A 17559-nucleotide genomic window follows, 5' to 3' on the forward strand; every position below is an offset into this window, starting at 1 on the left:
GTGGCATGCAGAAAGATATCACGCTTTGATGATAATTTAAAGAGAAGCTTTATTAAAGCAGTTCAGAGTCTCATACATGATGGCACAAGTATCTAAAGGCACAGCACCTTTACGTTGTTAATGACAACTTGTGTCAAAAGAGATTTAAATATGTGAAATTTGTTGGTCAAGAAATTAGTACTTTTTTTTTTACTTTCTCTCTTTCTCTACAGTATCTAACCACTATCTCTCCATCTACACAGAAACAGACAGCCCAAAACAAAACATCCACGTCCCGTTATTCCATTGGTTCCCATTGGTAAGATCAAGTATTTATACGAGGAGCCTTTCACTCTACTCAAATCGAAACCACTCCTGGTTTACTCCCTCTGGAAGTAGAACCATTTATCCACTGCAAATGAAAAAAAATCACAGTCAATCTCACATCAGATGAAAAAATGCAGCAGGAATCTAACAATCAAGTCATTATATAAAGATTTTCTATTTTTAAATCTACCTGATGAGGGGATAGTTTCTTCTTTTCTAAGAGGACTTGTCTGAAAACAGAATGAAACATCAGTTATGAAATCAAGAAGCTAAAAGGCCTTCAATAGACAGAGGTCATGTTGCAAAAAACTTACCCCGGCAACCACAGCTTTAGCCTCGTCCGCTGAACAGAAGTAAGGGCTGCCGCTGGGCGAGACACACATGTTTTTGCTGTATTGTAAGACACAGACATTCATAGTTTTGAATCAATAAATCATAACATTTTAGTTTACATTTTCTATTGTATTTTTTTAGCTGGGGTCAAAGCAGTAAGAACCGTGTTTACCAGTTCAGTTCACCAGCATCGGTCTTTTGGGAAATGAGGTCTTTCCAGAAGATGTGAGTGTTCTTGATTATTTTAATGGCAAAGTCCTGAAACACAAAAAACAGCACGTGATAAATTGAAAAGTAAGGAATTAGATTAACAATAACCTTCACACAATAACGATCTGTAAATCATTTCATTTAAAGTCTAGTGTGCCAACTGCAGTTCCTTGAAAGTCTAACCTTCCAAAGCAGAGCATGTTTGCAAGACAGAAACAACTCTGACAGGGAAGAAAAATAATTTGCGAGAGTAAAAATAAGAGTATGTTAGACCTTGTCCTTAAACTCGCCGTTGAACGCAAACTCGTTCTCTGGTTTCCCATCGGGCACTTTGTACATCCTGAACCAGTCGACGGTGGACTCCAGGTAGCCGGGTTTCAGCCGCTGGACATCACTGATGTCTAAACAGAGATTGGGACAACAAAACAAGTTCAGTATGACTGACGCAGCACTGCTCGGAAGCTCAGACAAAGGGAAAAATAACAGACGTGCTTACTGTTAAAGTCCTTGGCTTCAGGGTCCTCCACGTTGATTACAATCACTTTCCAATCAGTCTCGCCCTCATCGATCATGGCCAGGATCCCGAGCGCCTTCACTTTGATCACCTCCCCGCGGGAACACACCTAGAGACAACGTTTGAGTTTGCAGTTTATTTTCTGTTATCATCAGCAGTATTATCATTTTTCAAATCTATATCAACCTTGACAAAAGAGATGATAAACATTTAAGTCTTGTACCTTGGTGCCGATCTCACAGACATCGATGGGGTCGTTGTCACCGACGCAGCCAGTGTCTTCATCTTTGTGTGAGGGATCTTCCCATGTCTGCAACCACCACAGAACAAAGCTGAGTTCAACATTGGCACGTTTTAAACACTCGGCAGCATTGATCTTACACCATCACAGTTTCAAGACACGTACCTGAGGAATGGCTCCATAGTTCCATATGTAGCCCTTGTGTGGGAACACATTGGCAACGTATCTCACGTTACCCTTCTTCACATCTTGCTTCACAGGGTTCAAGGGTTCTTTTGTAGCAATCTGAAAATAAATTGTTATTTTGAAAGAAGTGACAAGCGTTAAGATTACAAAAAGTTAATTTCATCATGTTTAAGTGCATTTTGTACAATCCTATTGCAACAGAGAAACTTCACATGTGAACCCAGTTGCAATAAAATACTATGGATGACTGGAAATCACATTAAATATTCACATTATTTCAATAATAACAATGCCAGAAATGTAAATAAACTCTTATTCTTCAGAAGAAAGATTACACAAATGTATAGGGATCAAAAAACAAAGCTGCAAAAATATGTAAGACTCATACCTCCATCTTTGCATTAGTCCACCTTGGTACTTCAACAACCATGTTGAAGATGTTCTGCAAGAGACACAAAGCCATCATTATATATATGCTAAACTATTCTGAAATGGTTTAGCACATTACTGAAGATGACACAGTATGAAACCACAAAAATGCCTATATAATGTGCATCATTATGGCTGCTTTGACCTGCATTGCTTGGGTCATAACCTTTCCATTCAAATCATTTGTCATTTCATAAAGATAAGACAAACCATAATTTACAGTTATTACAAAAGATATTGACCCAGCATTAGTAATAAGATAAAGAGTAAAGGTCAGGGCCCCTTAATGACCTTGTTATTCAAGAGAGCATTAATTAAACCAGTTCATTGTCCACACAAATACATGTCCATGGCAGTTCTACAGTTTCAGCAGTTGATAAATGGTAATACATATATTATACTCATATATTAACTGGGGTAAAGGTGATTGATTGAGCCTCACCTGACTCTCATCTGCATACATTGGTATGTCATGGAATGGTGAGATGTACTTTCCCTCAGCATTTTCTGTAAAACAGTTTGATTAAAACACATCCTCATCATCATCATCATCATCATCATCATAGTGTCCAGTGGATTGCAAAGAGAGTACATAGCTTTTCACTAATGCTTACTTACACTCCTGGTTGTAGGTGTGCCATTGAGTTGCTTGTTTGCTAAAGGTTGATGATTTTTTGTCTGTATATCATGACCTCTTTGCCCATTAATGGTTCAATGACATCTCGGACAGCAAGTGATTGCAATAGAGCAGGCTGTGCCAGTTCAGCTGCTTGAAACATTGAATTGCATCCTGCCAGGCCTAAGGCTTTCACTATTACTTAACCAAAGTTAGCGGAGTACACAGGCTTATTTTACTCACTTTGAGACTAACATGTTCTGCATTAAAATTCCTTAAACTCTTGCATTTTGATGATGAAGATAGTGACTTGGATTTATTCTGACAGCCCCAAAATTGACCTGGGTTTGTCTATAAAAACTATGACTCTATGCGGCTTTCACACCAGCGCTTTTCCCTTTCTAGCTCCTAGCTAGAGCTTTTCTGGTTCAGCTCCGGTTTCCTTTTTCTGCTCCCGCTCTGTTCACACCGCCCAGAGCTGCCGCTGCTGCGTCATGACGTCACCGTTTACATCGCTGATTTTCTCCCCAACGGAGCTCACAACAACAACGGGGGACTGCGTCGGGTCGATGATCGTGTTGCTTTTAATCATACGAAGCCAGATTAAATTAAATAACGACTTCTCCAACCTTATACTTTTCTCCAGAGTGCCGTGGTTCATTGTTTATTAATGTGTTTCAGCGGCATTTACCGACCGCTGCAGTGCTGGCTGCTCTTCCACACAAGCAGCTGATACATATCCCCAGTTCCCCTTAAGTGAATGTGTGTCAGTCTGAATTGACGCTGTTTGGCATCACAACGCTGTTATGAAAGTTTCTCTGGTATAACATCGGTGATGTTAGCATAGCAACCGAAGCTAAACTGACTACTTGCTAAGCCGTTTTCTACAGGCAAATTTTACCGGCGTATTTTTCATTATGATACTTGTGATAGTCGGACATGACAACCTGTGCAGCCCATGTATTGATTCCATCCGATAACTGCTATAATACAAAACAAAACAAAACGTCTGCCTGCTCTCCACAATGATCAATAACAGCGAACGGATGGTCAAAGTAAGGTACAAATAAACAGAATCACACGAAGCCTGGTTAGTGTTGCCTGACTTTATAAAGTGTGTTTTTTTTGTATAAGTGTGTGGTTGCCTGTCACTTTGCTCAGCGCTACTGCTTGTATGCAGGCATGACGAGACTCTTCAGTCGACCCATGTTCAGGGTAGGTGGGTTTAGTTTCCTGCACGCCTCGAGACGTAAGCGACGCCGCCTCTAGCTCCGAAGCTCTTGCCTCTAGTCTAGACCGACCATTTTTTGGAGCTGGAAGTGAACCGCATTCCAGAGCTATGAGGCGGCGCCGCTGCGGTGTGAACAGGAAAAACCGGTACTTTTCAGGCTCCAGCTCCGAGCCGGAGCTGAAAAAGCGCCGGTGTGAAAGGGGCATCAAGACATAGCAATATAACAATTATAGACAAGGATGATAAATAATCGGTCTGTGAAACTTACTGAAAAAGAGCATTGAGTTCAACAGGTTCAATATTTACCCCCACCTTTGCCTTATCAATTACAGTTGTATTATTACATTACAATCAGAGGGCGTTGCCTCACATACGGCAAGCCTTTATGATGTTGTGCTGGGTGACGTGTATAATGACCCTTGCATGATTTTCCAAAAATAACCAACTTCCTTCTAGTAATTTCTTCTAGTAATTTCACTCAAGAATACAACGTGAACTATGTACTGTACTGAGACGTTATGTCAGAAAAAAGTCATATACCGGCGAAACCGGGCACAACTGGCTACCGCGACTTGTAAAGGCTCAACCGAGAAATGATGACTGTTCAAACAAGTTAAGATTAGCTTGTAATCCTCCAGAGTAAAACAAATGTCAACACTAAAACATAAGGACTAAACAAACCAGCAACAATGAATGAATAAGTGACACGTGGAGAATGTAGCCAGCTAGAAGGGTTTGTAAAAAGACATAAAAGTAGCAAACAATGACACAACTCTGTCTTTTAAAGTGAGTTTGTACTTACTGAAGAACAGACGGTAGTTCAGGGAGTGCAGGTTCCCCCTCTCTTCCAGTGTGTAGCTCATGTTTAGTGCAGGTTGTTGCTGTCTGGCTCTGGGATGGCGGCGGAAGGAAGCGTCTGCGCTTTAGGTAGTGTAGAGAGGGAGGGCACCGCGCATGCGCAGTCTGCATAGGATGCCTTCAGAGGCTATCGGAAATATCTTACTCGACAAATGAAAATAGAAAAAACATGTACAAAACTATAAGTGTAAGTTTGAATTGAGTATCAAGCAGAACTGAATAAGGCTTAAGGATGAATGGAACAATCATTGTTGTCAATGTCACACACTACACAATGTCATCTCGTATAGTAGTTATCAAGGTATTATCAAAATATAGTTTTTGCAGTATTGCAATAGTCTGTATTTGTTGAACTATATTTGCCTGTCTTTATATGTTAAATACTGAATATGTTAATAATAACAACATAGTGTATGTCTTGAGTCAATAATACTTGTTTTTATGCTACTATTTATTTCATTATTACAAGCTGCCGAGGGTGGCTATGATCTCGCATGAAATCAGATCAGAGAGACTTTAAAGATAAAAAAAAGTTGGGAAAAAACAAGTAATAGATCAGTCCTGGTACTCAAAGACTCAACAAACATGGTTCGAAAAAGTTTTCTGACAATGGTGAGAACTGCCATTAGCTTCCCAAAGCTTGTATTGTCCAACCAACAGTCCAAACCTCAATATTATAAATACACCTATATGTATACATTTATGTATGTATTTACTTGAACTGTTTGCTGTACATACAGTCGGCTAGCTAACCATTTACATTTTTAGTAAAATATGAGAAAAATATTCATGCCTTAAAAAACTGATTAGGATTTAAGAATAAACCAATTATATATTGATAAAGTTGTAGGTGTGATGGGAAGATTGAGTTAAAGTAGGGAAAAATGACAATCTGACAGGTCACAAAAATCAGCGTAACATTTTTAAATGTAGCCTACTGTATTTTCTATAAGCCTGGAGATATTCAGTGGTGGAAAGTAACTAAGTACTCAAGTACAATTAAGTATCATTTTGAGGGACTTGTACTTTGCTTGAGCATTTCCATGTTAAATGCTACTTTATACTTCTACTCCATTACATTTAAAAGGGAACTAATGTTTGTACTCCACATTTATTTAACAGCTTTTGCTACTTTTAACAGAGTGCATCTCTACAATCTCTAACCCTAAAACAGTCAAAGGCTACTTGATGCAACAATACTAGAAGTGTCACTTAAGAAAAGTACATTTTGCTGATAATACTTTTGAACTTTTACTGAAGTAAGATTTTGAATGCAGGATTTTTACTTAACTGAGTATTTCTACACTGCAGGAATGCTACTTTTACAAAGGATCTGAGTACCAAAACTGCAGATATTGTAAAAACACTAATGTTTCTCTGAGTGTAGAAAGTAGGCAGGCACCATGCTGATGCTGACTACACATCCGCCCGCTGCCTGTCGTCCTTCCTGCCTTTGCTGAGGGAGGGGACGGTGCTGACGGCTGGGAGGACGAGAGGAGAGACAAGAAAGCTTTGGGGAGATATTAGAGTGGGAAACGGCCCAGGTTTCCACCGTCCGTCGGGAAATAAACACCCCTATTTTCTGAAACGGCTTGATTTGTCATCGAATCGGCACTGAAAATGTCGACCAGTCGTCAGCTTAGCGAGAGCAGGGCCATCCCGACCAGGACGGTGTTGATCAACGACACAACGCAGCTACCTCATGACTATTGTACCACCCCTGGAGGCACTTTATTCTCTACCACTCCCGGAGGTAAGGGGATATCCCGACTACGCATAGTTTTTATTCAGAAAATGGAGGATAATTGTCATTTTGTGGTGTTTGTACTCTCACAAAACCTTTCACTGCTCATGTAACAGTGGCCTATAGGCTGCCGTGTCATCCCGATCAAAACAAAAACAAAGCTAAGCCCCGCCCCCTCGCTCTCTCCCGGCTGTGTGATTGGCTGGTTTGCAGCGCAGAGATTCTGATGATGGCATTGTGCAGTAATATTTAAAAAAGGTGGAAATGTTTTCTTTGCCACCTATGATTATGAATAACACGACTGTGATAATCTACAGTTTAAGGCATTTCCTGTGCGTCAGCTATGCATAGCTGGATTTGTATTTGCCTTAGAGTTCATAGGAGGCCTTTCAGATAAGGATGTGCAATACATCCACCAAGGATGCTGTACTGTACGCATCTGCTTTATATCTAAACAGATTCACTCTGCATAGCAATGTAATATAGACTTTCTGACAAAGGTTTTAGCTTTTTATTTTTGAGTGAAAATGATCTATCACAGTCCATGGTGACTTCTTCAGACGTCTTATTTTATTCCAACAACATTCTATAGCCCAAAGTATACCTGCATGGTTTACAATAATATAAAATAGAGAAGCAGAAAATCTTACATTACCAAAGCTTGAGCCAACATTTTTTAGTTGGCATTTAGTTTGAAAAAGACTAAAACGAATCAATCATAGTAATATTTGCTTGTATATTTGATGTCAATCAGCTTATTGACTGACCATTTAATATATAAACCAACATCATATTTGAGAATGTTATGGAATTATTGTTTAAAACGGTGGTTTAAAAACTAGGGGGCAAATAGACCACTGAAGGGTTCTCATAGCCAGAGAAAAACATATTAAGTAAAACTAAAGGGCCTTTGGTCACAGTACATCTTGACCTGTCAAACACATACTGCAGATCAAATTAATCACTGCATTGCATGCAATTATTGCTGGAACTGTGCCACCGATATCGTTATTAGTTCCACCTGTGCAGTTCTGCCGTGACACGTTAAAGTGTGTACTCTGAAAAAGGTCAGTGACTCTGATTAAATGTGAGCGATAAATACTGTTATGAAAGCAAGGCTATCAAGTTCGATGTTAAGTCTATCTTCCTCCATGTCTTGCTTTTAATAGTTCCCATTTAGTTGCATTTCCTTTAATTTATTCACAAGGACAATAGACATTAATTAAAATGTCTGTGAATGTGCCAGTATTTAGTCAGCTGGTTACCTCAGTGAGATATTATATACCAGTTAAGGTGATGATATTTACAGAAGACAGCAATACAATATAAAGACAGCAACACAATGCTTTCTCGAGCGACTGCAGAAGACATATAGATCAACAGGAAGCAGCAAAACACAGCCAAGCAGAACTCTTTATATATTTTTTAACACATCAAAACATGCCTTAAGTACCCTTAAGCAAAAGGGCTTAAATAAAATACAACCATCAGGATAGAGATCTAGATAAATAATGTTAAAAGATGCAGTTACATCTTATTAAAATGTATATTTTATTTTAAGATGTTGGTGCCTTTTGACAGGGTTTTAATCTGGGTCATCTTGATGATGACAAGCCCTTTGACTCACGGCTCATTTGATAGCACCGGCATGAGATGCTTCCCAGGATAGAGCACGATAACTGTAACTTGATACGTGTTGTGTTTCAGGAACCCGGATCATCTATGACCGTAAGTTCCTACTGGACAGACGTAACTCTCCCATTGCCCAGACTCCCCCGGCTCACCTGCCTGTCATTCCTGGAGTGACCAGCCCAAATGTCCTGAGAGAGAACAAGAAGAACGAAGCCAACAACCACATCAAAAACAAACATGATGGCAAGCCCATAACCGGTAAGAGTTACAATATGGTCTGAGTAACCATATTTTTTCTCAAACATTTAACCAACTCTCTGTTGTTAAGTTGTAATTATTCCACTTAATACCCATTATGATATTAAAGAAGCACAACCTGTTTCAACATACCTTTCTCAATAAATGTGTTGTTTCTTCTTTTCAAGGTGATGATGCTCAGTTTGAAATGGACATCTAACAGACTGGAACTCCACCAGCAAAAGAATATGACCTGGCATCACCCGTGTCAGTGGCTTGGCTTGTAGAAACCAATGTTGTGAGCCCTCATGGCATCTTCTTTAGCTCTCTGTCTCGCTGCTGGATGTAATGTGTGTAAACCATGGGAAATCAGTGTATCATACAAACCGGTACAGTGTCGCCAACTCTGGAAACTACGTTAATTTGTATAGATTTCCATTGATACCAGTCACTGTAAAAAAAACACACATTGAAGGAGCGGGCCTCAAAATGGTGTACCCAAACACATTGTCCAATCCGCAGATTTTAGCACTCATCTTCCAGCTTTCTGTGAGTCATGATCTCTAACAGAGCACACTGTAAAACGGACAAAATTCCAAGATAATTTGGGGGAGGAAGTGGTAATTTTAGTACTGGCCTTAGAATTATTCAAAAGCTTTGATATTCATCACATATTTTGGTTTTGAAGACGCATGTTATTTAAGTGATTTTAGTTTGTTTTTGCTATTTGGTTCTACTTCAAAGCTCCATAATATATTCTCAATTGTTTGGTCTGGTAAATTTCCTGCGATAGTATGCAAAGGGACGCTGTGTTGTTTTTATTTTGCAATTTGATGAAGATGTCATGCCATTCCAAGACTCTAGTTCCCATTAACACCACAAGCCCATGTGAGTTTTAGATTATTTTAAAAATTGAATTTGAGGCTGTTTTTAAATGTTTTGTAATCATCAAATTATTGTATTTCCCACTATGATGTAAAATTATTTATAATACTGAAAAACAAGCATTTTATTAACAATTAATTTAAAAGTCAATGTCAAGCCTTTCAATTCATCACTATGATGATCTGGCTTTACAGTTTCTCTCCTGCTGAGAAAAGTGAATACCTTTTCTCCAGATTTGATGTCACTTTGACCTAACTGGTTAGGTTTGTAGACACGATCTTTGTGTTGATATTAGGTAAATCTAAGAAAGGGAGGAATACTTGGCAATATCTGTCAGTCTTCTGTGTCCACACCCGATACACATTTCAATTAATGTGATAATAGTTAATATCCCAATGGTAATTTTTAAGTAAAATACAACAAGATTTTTGAAAAACTTTAAATAATCCACATATTTTATATGCATTTTATTTTTGAATACAGTTTCTTATTATTGAGGTATTTGTTTGGGTATCAGCACTGTCAAGCCTTTGGATTTGTAAAAAGTGTCAGAGAACCAGAAGACATTGTGTTTGCATTAGGCTTGATAGATGTTGTCCCATAATCTACAAATCTGACCCCAGTGTCCTTAAATCATCGTATTACCATATTATTAGTCTGTCCATGCCTTACTTTACACCAAATGCAGTAACTAAAACTAGGTTCCTAGTCATCAATTTGTACTTTCCAACAGATGTTTATTTTTTCACTGTAACATTGAACAGGAAACATTGTACTTGGCACTTAAGACGAAAAACATGTCTTTTTATGGATTTTGATTTTATTATGGTTTTTTCTTCCTAAAGCAGCTGTGAAGTTTGAAAGTGTGATGGTGCCATTTTGGGGTTTTGAGCTCCAGGTGGCAACGTGGCTAAAATAATGCCACTTGCTGTTTGAGTCCCAATAGTTTATTTATTTTTTCTTTTGCACCACAATCAGTTTTTTAATTGTACACTTTCCAAGTAGCAACTCCTAACTTTATCATCATGAAGTTCCCCTTTTATTTTCAAATGTATTCCCACCACAAGTTTGTTTCTCTGTATGAGTGGAACCACTGAATGGCTGAAATGATGTCTATCAAGGATTTTCTTTTTTTCTTCTAGGCCTTTTAGTTCATTCGGGTTATTTCTGGTGATAAACACATTGAGGAGTTGCTTGAAAACCAATTTGCATTGCACATTTTTGCTTTCTATTACGGCATCATAATTCATATTGCAGATTTATTTCAAATCCGTTTGGTTTCACAATGAGGGCTTAACATTGTGTGTTGAAAGAGATTTGAAACAAACTTACTGTAACTTTCTGTTCTGAATTTAAGTAACTTTATTTTAAATGAAACTCCAATGCCAGTGGACACTTTTGCTGAAAGATCAATAAAGTTCCGTAAGAAAGAAGTTAAGATGTTGTGTTTTTAATTGTAATCTGCTTTTTTGAATGTAACAAAAATATATCACGGATTCATGCTATTTAAGAGCGGAGCCTTATTCTCATCTGAAATGTCACCTCAAAAGTACTTAACTATAAATAAAATGTCTTTGCAAACGTCTTATTGCATCAATTAATTTTCCAAATCATAAGACTATATTTGTTCAATTGTAGTACACACCCAAGTTCGATTTCCTTCTAGGCAAAGTATTACTCTATTCATGGTCATACCTACATGTCCCTCTTATAATAGTCTGTTAATAAAAACTGTGATTATTGACTGGGTAATAATAAATAGACGTTTGCTTGTCTGACGTCTAGTGGATTAAAGAGGAACCGCAGATGGTGTTTTCCACCTAAATGTCAGTTTACCCCAAGTTTACCCCTATTTCATGGTCTCTACGGTTTACCTTCAGTACTTTTTACATTTACCAATTTGCCAGTCACACGGCCCATTCTGTTCTTTAAAGTGTGTGTGTTAATATAGATTTTTAAGTATGAACGCTGATATGAAAATATGTTGTTTGCTTTTGTGGCGACGAAAGAAGACATTTCTAATGTTTATAAATTCATTGTAACATATTTGAAAAACGATTGTATTTAATCAAATAACTAACGTTAACTAAGAAAAATTAAATTAATTTCGCGAGTTTTTTTATTTGTGTTTACGCTTTTACATCAGGCAACACAACTGCGTGCCCGCTCAATTTTTCTGCAGGCATTTATTCGGCCGCCTGCTGGTCCTTCCTCCTTTTCTACGTCCCTGAGCGAGGCCGGCGTCAAGATGGTGAGTCTTGCGATAAAATATCAAGTAAAATCCGTTGATCATCGAGGCCATCCTTCTATCTGCACACTTATCATGACCATAATGTGATCGTTTAAGTGTTAGCTACAGTATAATGTCAATATTGATGTGGTATAAAAGTATCTAAGCATAAAATCATCCACCATCCAAATGCTAACTGATGCCTGCCCGGACGTTGTACACTCTGTATATACCTCCTTTGGGATAGCCTATACAGTTTCTACCTTGCTTTTACTAAGCAATAGATGTCTTTAACATACTCTGTCACTCAAAGAAACATTTAAGTATTTGGGCTTTGTTTAGAAGTATAAAGAATCGCGAAATGCTAGCTCCGATCGGCTAATGTTAGCATTCACTACACAGGTAGCCATGGCCGGGCCCTCATGTTTGTGAACAGGAACATTAAAGAACCCTAGTTATGCTCAAATGTATTAGACTGGTAAAAAATTGATTAAAAAAACAGGCTGCATTGAGGCTCTAAAAGCTTTACATTTGACTGGTTAGTAAGCTATCTTAGCCAGTATGTTAGCTTAGAAGCTATAAGATAATGTTGTGACAGCATGTACCTGGTAATGGCTGGATCAAAATGTTAGTTGTTAGTGTTGAGAATAGTAGTTAAACGTTTGAACATTTTCAAGTTGTCAAATGTTATTGTGAACATCTACTTTCTCTCTTCTTCAGAATGACACAGTGACAGTCAGGTCCCGAAAGTTCATGACGAACCGGCTCCTTCAGAGGAAGCAAATGGTAAGCTTTCAAACAGCACTGCAATTGTATGCATGTATGTGTTAATAACATAAGCTAGGTTTTTTTGTCTTGCATTCATACATTCATTGCCTGTTCTCTCTCTGTAGGTCGTCGATGTCCTGCATCCCGGCAAGGCCACAGTCCCGAAGACTGAAATCCGGGAGAAACTCGCCAAGATGTACAAGACCACCCCTGATGTTGTGTTCGTATTTGGCTTCAGGACTCAGTTTGGTGGCGGCAAGACAACCGGCTTCGCCATGGTTTACGACTCCTTAGACTACGCAAAGAAGAATGAACCCAAACACAGACTGGCCAGAGTGAGTTTTGTTTGAGTTTTATTCACAATGTTTTTTTAGTAGAAGACATCCCTTTCCCCCTTAGTCCCCAATCGAAGTGCTTTTTGAAAGTTGCATAACATGAGTTGCACTTAACTTGACATTTTATTGCATCCTATGTTATTTTAAAAAGAGCAGCATGCTGCATTTCTATTCAACTTAATGCCCGGCAAGTAGTGACCCGTCCTGAATTCATCTGATCAGACAATAGGGGAAAAAAACCATAAACTACATTGGTCACCCATTTTCTCAACAGGAGGCCCTTAGGTACTCCTGCAAAAGCATGAGGTGCATAGAGCCGATAAATGCTGTGAGCTTAGCAATCAAAAGCAGCAAGATAAAAACTTTTCTCTCAATGAAAAATCCCTACAAACCTTTTTGGGATTACATTTCTTATATACTGAGTTGTTGCCCACTGAATATACCCAATTTTTAAATGCAAATCATGTTAAGTAGTTTGTAGAGCACTTATCAGTTAAAATAGCTGGAACAGGTACAATTGAGAAGATGTACCTTGAAATGCAAGTAGGTTTCCCTTATTTTCAATCAACACGCTTGGTGGGTAATGTTGAAATGGCCTTTCATGTGGAGGCAGTTTAGGTCATCTTTATCAAAACCTACATAGGCAAGGCCAAATGTTGACCCCCCCCCTACAGGGAATGATGTGCTATTTTTAAAGCACATCATTCAGTGCTTATTATGCAGCTTTCATATTATCATCAATCCACATTGTGATGCCATGAACATGCATGGTTGGTACAAATGCATGAAAACATGATTAAAATCCATAGGTCACAATTACTTAAGTATTAAAATGTGTTAATTTGTTTTCCTTAGCATGGTCTGTATGAGAAGAAGAAGACCTCAAGGAAACAGCGCAAGGAACGCAAGAACAGAATGAAGAAAGTACGAGGCACCAAGAAGGCCAGTGTTGGCGCTGCTGGCAAAAAGGTATTGTAACCATTTTTATACTTTGTATGGTCACTAAAACTTCTCTCTCCTGTTTAAAAAAAAGTAGTTCAGACTTCTCGTGATAGTATGATTTGTAAACATATTTGAATTTGTCTTTTTTAATCTAAGCAAAGAACAGAAAAGCCAAAGCAGGCATCATCTAGTCCAACTTAATCTTTCTTGATTGTCATTTCTTACATATTCTTTTCCCTACACTGCTGATCTCTTTTCACAACTTTTACCGTTTTAATTTCCTTTGCCATCTTTCCATTCGTATCAAATGTTCTTCGGGAACCGTAGAAGGTAAATGTTGTTCATAGATGGACTAACTCCAGTGTGCATATAAAGGAGTGCTGAATCCCAGCTAATTCCTCCCTTTACCCCGCACCAAGCCCCAATGCACTCCCCCTGGATGTACACGAGGCATCCTGTATGAAAGTATTTAACCCACTGGCCAATACTTTCTAGGCTTTTAATAACTAGTTTGAGCTGATACATATTAGTTCTGTAAACCCCTGTTTTTTTAAGCCAAATGCCCCTTTTTAGTCCAAGTTGGCTAAATGGTCATTTTGGTTGTAATTGTCTAAGGTTACGACTAAAACTTAATTCTGAATGATTTAACCCAAATAAAATGTGAGCTTGTCTCTGGTAAACACAAAAGGTAGTGCTTTCAAGTGATTCTGGAGAAACAGTTAAATCAATGAGCTCCGAAGATCTTGTGAGTGTTGGTCCACTAATGGCGCTTTTCCACTGCAGGGCCTCGCTCGGCTTAGTACGGTATGGCTAGGCCTTGTTAGGCCAGGCTCACTTTATGCTGCATTTCCATTACAGTTTAGGAACTGGGGTAGTATCTATAGTAACGCAGTGTAGGCGGAGCCGTGACGTCATCTTCAATGCGAAACACAAAACCAACATCAGCCGTTAGCCCTCAGAGCTCACAGCTCCTCTCATCTGTTCAGAAACTAGACAAAAGTTAAACAAGTACAAACCACAGACTGCCTGTGTCATGGCGAATACAGTCGCTGGTTTATTTATGTCTGTATAGGCCGTTGTGAGTGTGGACGGTCGGAGCATATACAATGTTGGCTTAGCTAACACGGAAACACGCATTTTAAAAGGTTTTTCGCCTGCCGTCTGTCTGCAGACTTGTCAAAGCATTAATTCATGGTTTTTACTAACCGGTATCAGTATGTTGTTACTTCGGCATCATTTTGAAACGTGTATTACAATTAAATCATGGTCAAATATGTTAATTTTGTTGTAGTTGCCAGCGATTCTCTCACTAGTTTAGCATACTCAGCCCGGTTGTTGGCCCGGAAAGAACCTCGATTTTGGAGAGCCAGAAAACTGAAAAAGTACCCGCTAGCCGGAACTACGCCTAGTAGAAACTCAACCAAAAACGGGCACGGCACGCTTAAACCGCGCTCCGCAATGTAGTGGAAATGCGCCATTAGTCCACAAAGAATGTGTCTAGTTGAGCACAGCCACACTCCTGGTGTAGTTTATTCAAAGTAAAACCTGCCTACCCCTGAACCCTGTGGCACCGATCTCTAACCTAAAGTCACCTAGCATAGATTGTTGATACCACACAGCTGCATCTGTAATGTCTTCAGCACAACTGGCTTTAAATATTGATTCTGTTCACCCTGGTCAACAGCCACAACAAATTAATTCACAGATCTTTTATTTTCCATGTTCCATTAACTTAATTTTGTTTCATGTTTTGTTCTTGATTTCGCTTCTCATGGATTTCTTTTGCAGAAATGAGGTGTCAGTGTGCAGGTATAGAACAGCATGGTGTGCTAATGTGTTGCACATCCAAAGCAGATAGACCTGAGCCCTGCATGTCACACCTTAGTCACCCTGCAGTTTTCCCTCAGTGTTTACCCCACTCTCCCATGTTGTTTCTAAGAGCCTGTTAGCAGGTTAACCCTCCACCAGTCCTTTGTACCCCTGTCTGCTATAATGGACATATCCCTTAGCTTTAGATCTGTAGTAAATAGAAGCAGGACCTGAGTGTAGCATGTGGATCTTAGTTCTTAGTGTTGTGTTGAGCTAAAAGCCTTCCAGTGAATTTCTAACTGAAATGTGTTTATTTTACACCGTCTTATTCAACTCATAACAATGTTTTTTATAAAACCTTGATCTATGATGTTGGATTTTAAACTGTGTCTTGTCTGACATACTGTGTTTAACATTTGTAGTCTCAAGTTGCCCTGTTGACTTCATATTTTCAATAAGTTTCCGTTTGCTGTAGACGGTAAGTTTTCTCTTCTAATAATGTTGTTGTCTCCTTACAGTGAGTCCGGACAGCCAGGGAGGGTCTCCGTGCTCAAGATGTTCTTGTATATTGTCATCCAATAAAATCTGGAAAAAAATGTTTTGGTCAAAGTGTATTTTCTTAAAACAACCATTTATTTCTGAAGCCTGTATTTCAAATTCAATTAATGTAAGATTTGGTAGGCATTTTGGGGATCTGTAAATGCCTATCCCAAGCAGGACCTCTATCTGGCACCCTATTACTTCATCTAAAAAAACGTTTTATCTTAAAAACTAATGTTACTTCTAGCATTTTAAAAGTTGCTGGATCTATACTGCATTTCAGTGACATTTGTATTGTTCAGCTCTGGATTGCTCCCAGGATTTCCTTTTTTTTTGTTTATAAAAAAGTATCCCAAGTTGTTTTAGGCAGCTGACAGCTTACATGGCTTTGACATGGACGTATTGCATCAGTATGATTGAAATGACTAAATGCACTTTTTGCTCAAATTACTTCATTTTTATTAATATTTCCCCCCGTTAATGCACAAACTTGAGCCTCGTTTATAGTGACATCACTTAAAACTTGGCTTCGTTATGTCAATGTTATGATTTACTGGCATGGATCAAAATAAGATCAGGGATGATGCCTGTAAAACATCCGTGTTAGATTTGCTTCACTCACTGGCCAAAAACTAAGATGTTCTATTGATTGGCTGGTGAAACCTTTACTACTCAATCTTTAAGTCCTCCATGTGTGGACCAATTTGACACACTATATACTTTTTATACACGTAATGGTAATATTTTCCTTTCATGGACCAGTCAAATGTAATCTCAACATATTACATTTGATGGGTTTTGAATTATTTAAAGATGTAGCTGTAGTAACCCAAAATGGCCACATGAGGACTCCCTTCACTGTAGGAAATGCATACCTAGTTGCATACCCTCACAGATGGTGGAAGTATTCACCTGTTGGATAAGGTATTCATCAGTAGTTTATCTTGGTGGCAAAGCCCTGATGACTGCCTTGTACTCATACACAGATAAGCCTGGCTGTGTATAGATTCATTGCTTTTCCTGTTTATAAACACTTGTTTGGAACAGAATAAATATCCCTCTTTGCATCATGACCTTTACAGATCATTTGCATAGAGCTACCCTGAGTGTGTGTAAATGAAGTGATTAAAATGCCAGTGTATGGCTTGTCCTCAGGGCAACCACCCCACGCATGCCTCCCCATTCTTTTATGAATATCAGCATTTCCTCATGTCGGAGCTGCAACCACCTCTTCCTTTGGGGAATTTCCTTTTTGGTATCAGGGGAGAAATGTTTACTTCCTATAGGAAGGTGAAAAAGCAGAATCAACATATGTCAATGGAAGAAATAATGCTCATTTACATGTTCATGTATAAAAATACAGACTCTAATTCACTGTGGTGCTCAAAATGATGACATGTGACTGTACTTTTCTTCAGGTAACACTGTCAAGAGCTTTATTATTAAAAGGCACAATAGCCCTGCAATTTGACACATTTCCACGCCTCTACAAAGTCTTGAATGTAGGTCACAC

The 17559-nt window shown here is 38.7% G+C and overlaps 3 protein-coding genes across 3 annotated transcripts; 2 read left to right on the forward strand and 1 right to left on the reverse strand.

Moving 5' to 3' along the window:
• Window positions 1-29: 29 nt before the first annotated feature.
• Window positions 30-5058, reverse strand: ppa1b (inorganic pyrophosphatase 1b). The gene is made up of 11 exons (XM_034152071.1): window positions 4869-5058; window positions 2662-2726; window positions 2179-2232; window positions 1770-1889; window positions 1587-1673; window positions 1346-1472; window positions 1123-1250; window positions 812-897; window positions 621-696; window positions 497-536; window positions 30-391 (listed from the first exon to the last, which is right to left on the reverse strand). Exons 1-11 carry the CDS (start codon window positions 4927-4929, stop codon window positions 360-362), a joined length of 876 nt encoding a protein of 291 aa, XP_034007962.1. The 5' UTR covers window positions 4930-5058; the 3' UTR covers window positions 30-359.
• A 1300-nt stretch (window positions 5059-6358) lies between these two features.
• On the forward strand, window positions 6359-11006 carry eif4ebp2 (eukaryotic translation initiation factor 4E binding protein 2). Its single transcript, XM_034152073.1, has 3 exons — window positions 6359-6677; window positions 8376-8558; window positions 8726-11006. Exons 1-3 carry the CDS (start codon window positions 6545-6547, stop codon window positions 8755-8757), a joined length of 348 nt encoding a protein of 115 aa, XP_034007964.1. The 5' UTR covers window positions 6359-6544; the 3' UTR covers window positions 8758-11006.
• Window positions 11007-11591: 585 nt separating this feature from the next.
• rps24 (ribosomal protein S24) lies at window positions 11592-16103 on the forward strand. Its single transcript, XM_034152568.1, has 5 exons — window positions 11592-11673; window positions 12373-12438; window positions 12546-12755; window positions 13611-13724; window positions 16025-16103. Exons 1-5 carry the CDS (start codon window positions 11671-11673, stop codon window positions 16025-16027), a joined length of 396 nt encoding a protein of 131 aa, XP_034008459.1. The 5' UTR covers window positions 11592-11670; the 3' UTR covers window positions 16028-16103.
• The last annotated feature ends 1456 nt before the right edge of the window (window positions 16104-17559 follow it).

The sequence above is a fragment of the Trematomus bernacchii genome, unplaced genomic scaffold (assembly GCF_902827165.1).
Source record: "Trematomus bernacchii unplaced genomic scaffold, fTreBer1.1, whole genome shotgun sequence".
Classification (NCBI taxonomy): Eukaryota; Metazoa; Chordata; class Actinopteri; order Perciformes; family Nototheniidae; genus Trematomus; species Trematomus bernacchii.

What these genes read in the sequence shown, in the direction of transcription:
- eif4ebp2 (XM_034152073.1), top strand. Translation starts at nt 6,545, where the DNA reads ATGTCGACCAGTCGTCAGCTTAGCGAGAGCAGGGCCATCCCGACCAGG. An exon ending in ATTCTCTACCACTCCCGGAG is followed by an intron (nt 6,678 to 8,375) that starts GTAAGGGGATAT and finishes GTTGTGTTTCAG; the next exon opens with GAACCCGGATCATCTATGAC. An exon ending in TGATGGCAAGCCCATAACCG is followed by an intron (nt 8,559 to 8,725) that starts GTAAGAGTTACA and finishes CTTCTTTTCAAG; the next exon opens with GTGATGATGCTCAGTTTGAA.
- ppa1b (XM_034152071.1), bottom strand. Translation starts at nt 4,929, where the DNA reads ATGAGCTACACACTGGAAGAGAGGGGGAACCTGCACTCCCTGAACTAC. An exon ending in ACTATGGAGCCATTCCTCAG is followed by an intron (nt 1,674 to 1,769) that starts GTACGTGTCTTG and finishes TGGTGGTTGCAG; the next exon opens with ACATGGGAAGATCCCTCACA. An exon ending in TGAAGCCAAGGACTTTAACA is followed by an intron (nt 1,251 to 1,345) that starts GTAAGCACGTCT and finishes ATCTCTGTTTAG; the next exon opens with ACATCAGTGATGTCCAGCGG.
- rps24 (XM_034152568.1), top strand. An exon ending in TCCTTCAGAGGAAGCAAATG is followed by an intron (nt 12,439 to 12,545) that starts GTAAGCTTTCAA and finishes CTCTCTCTGTAG; the next exon opens with GTCGTCGATGTCCTGCATCC. An exon ending in CCAAACACAGACTGGCCAGA is followed by an intron (nt 12,756 to 13,610) that starts GTGAGTTTTGTT and finishes TGTTTTCCTTAG; the next exon opens with CATGGTCTGTATGAGAAGAA.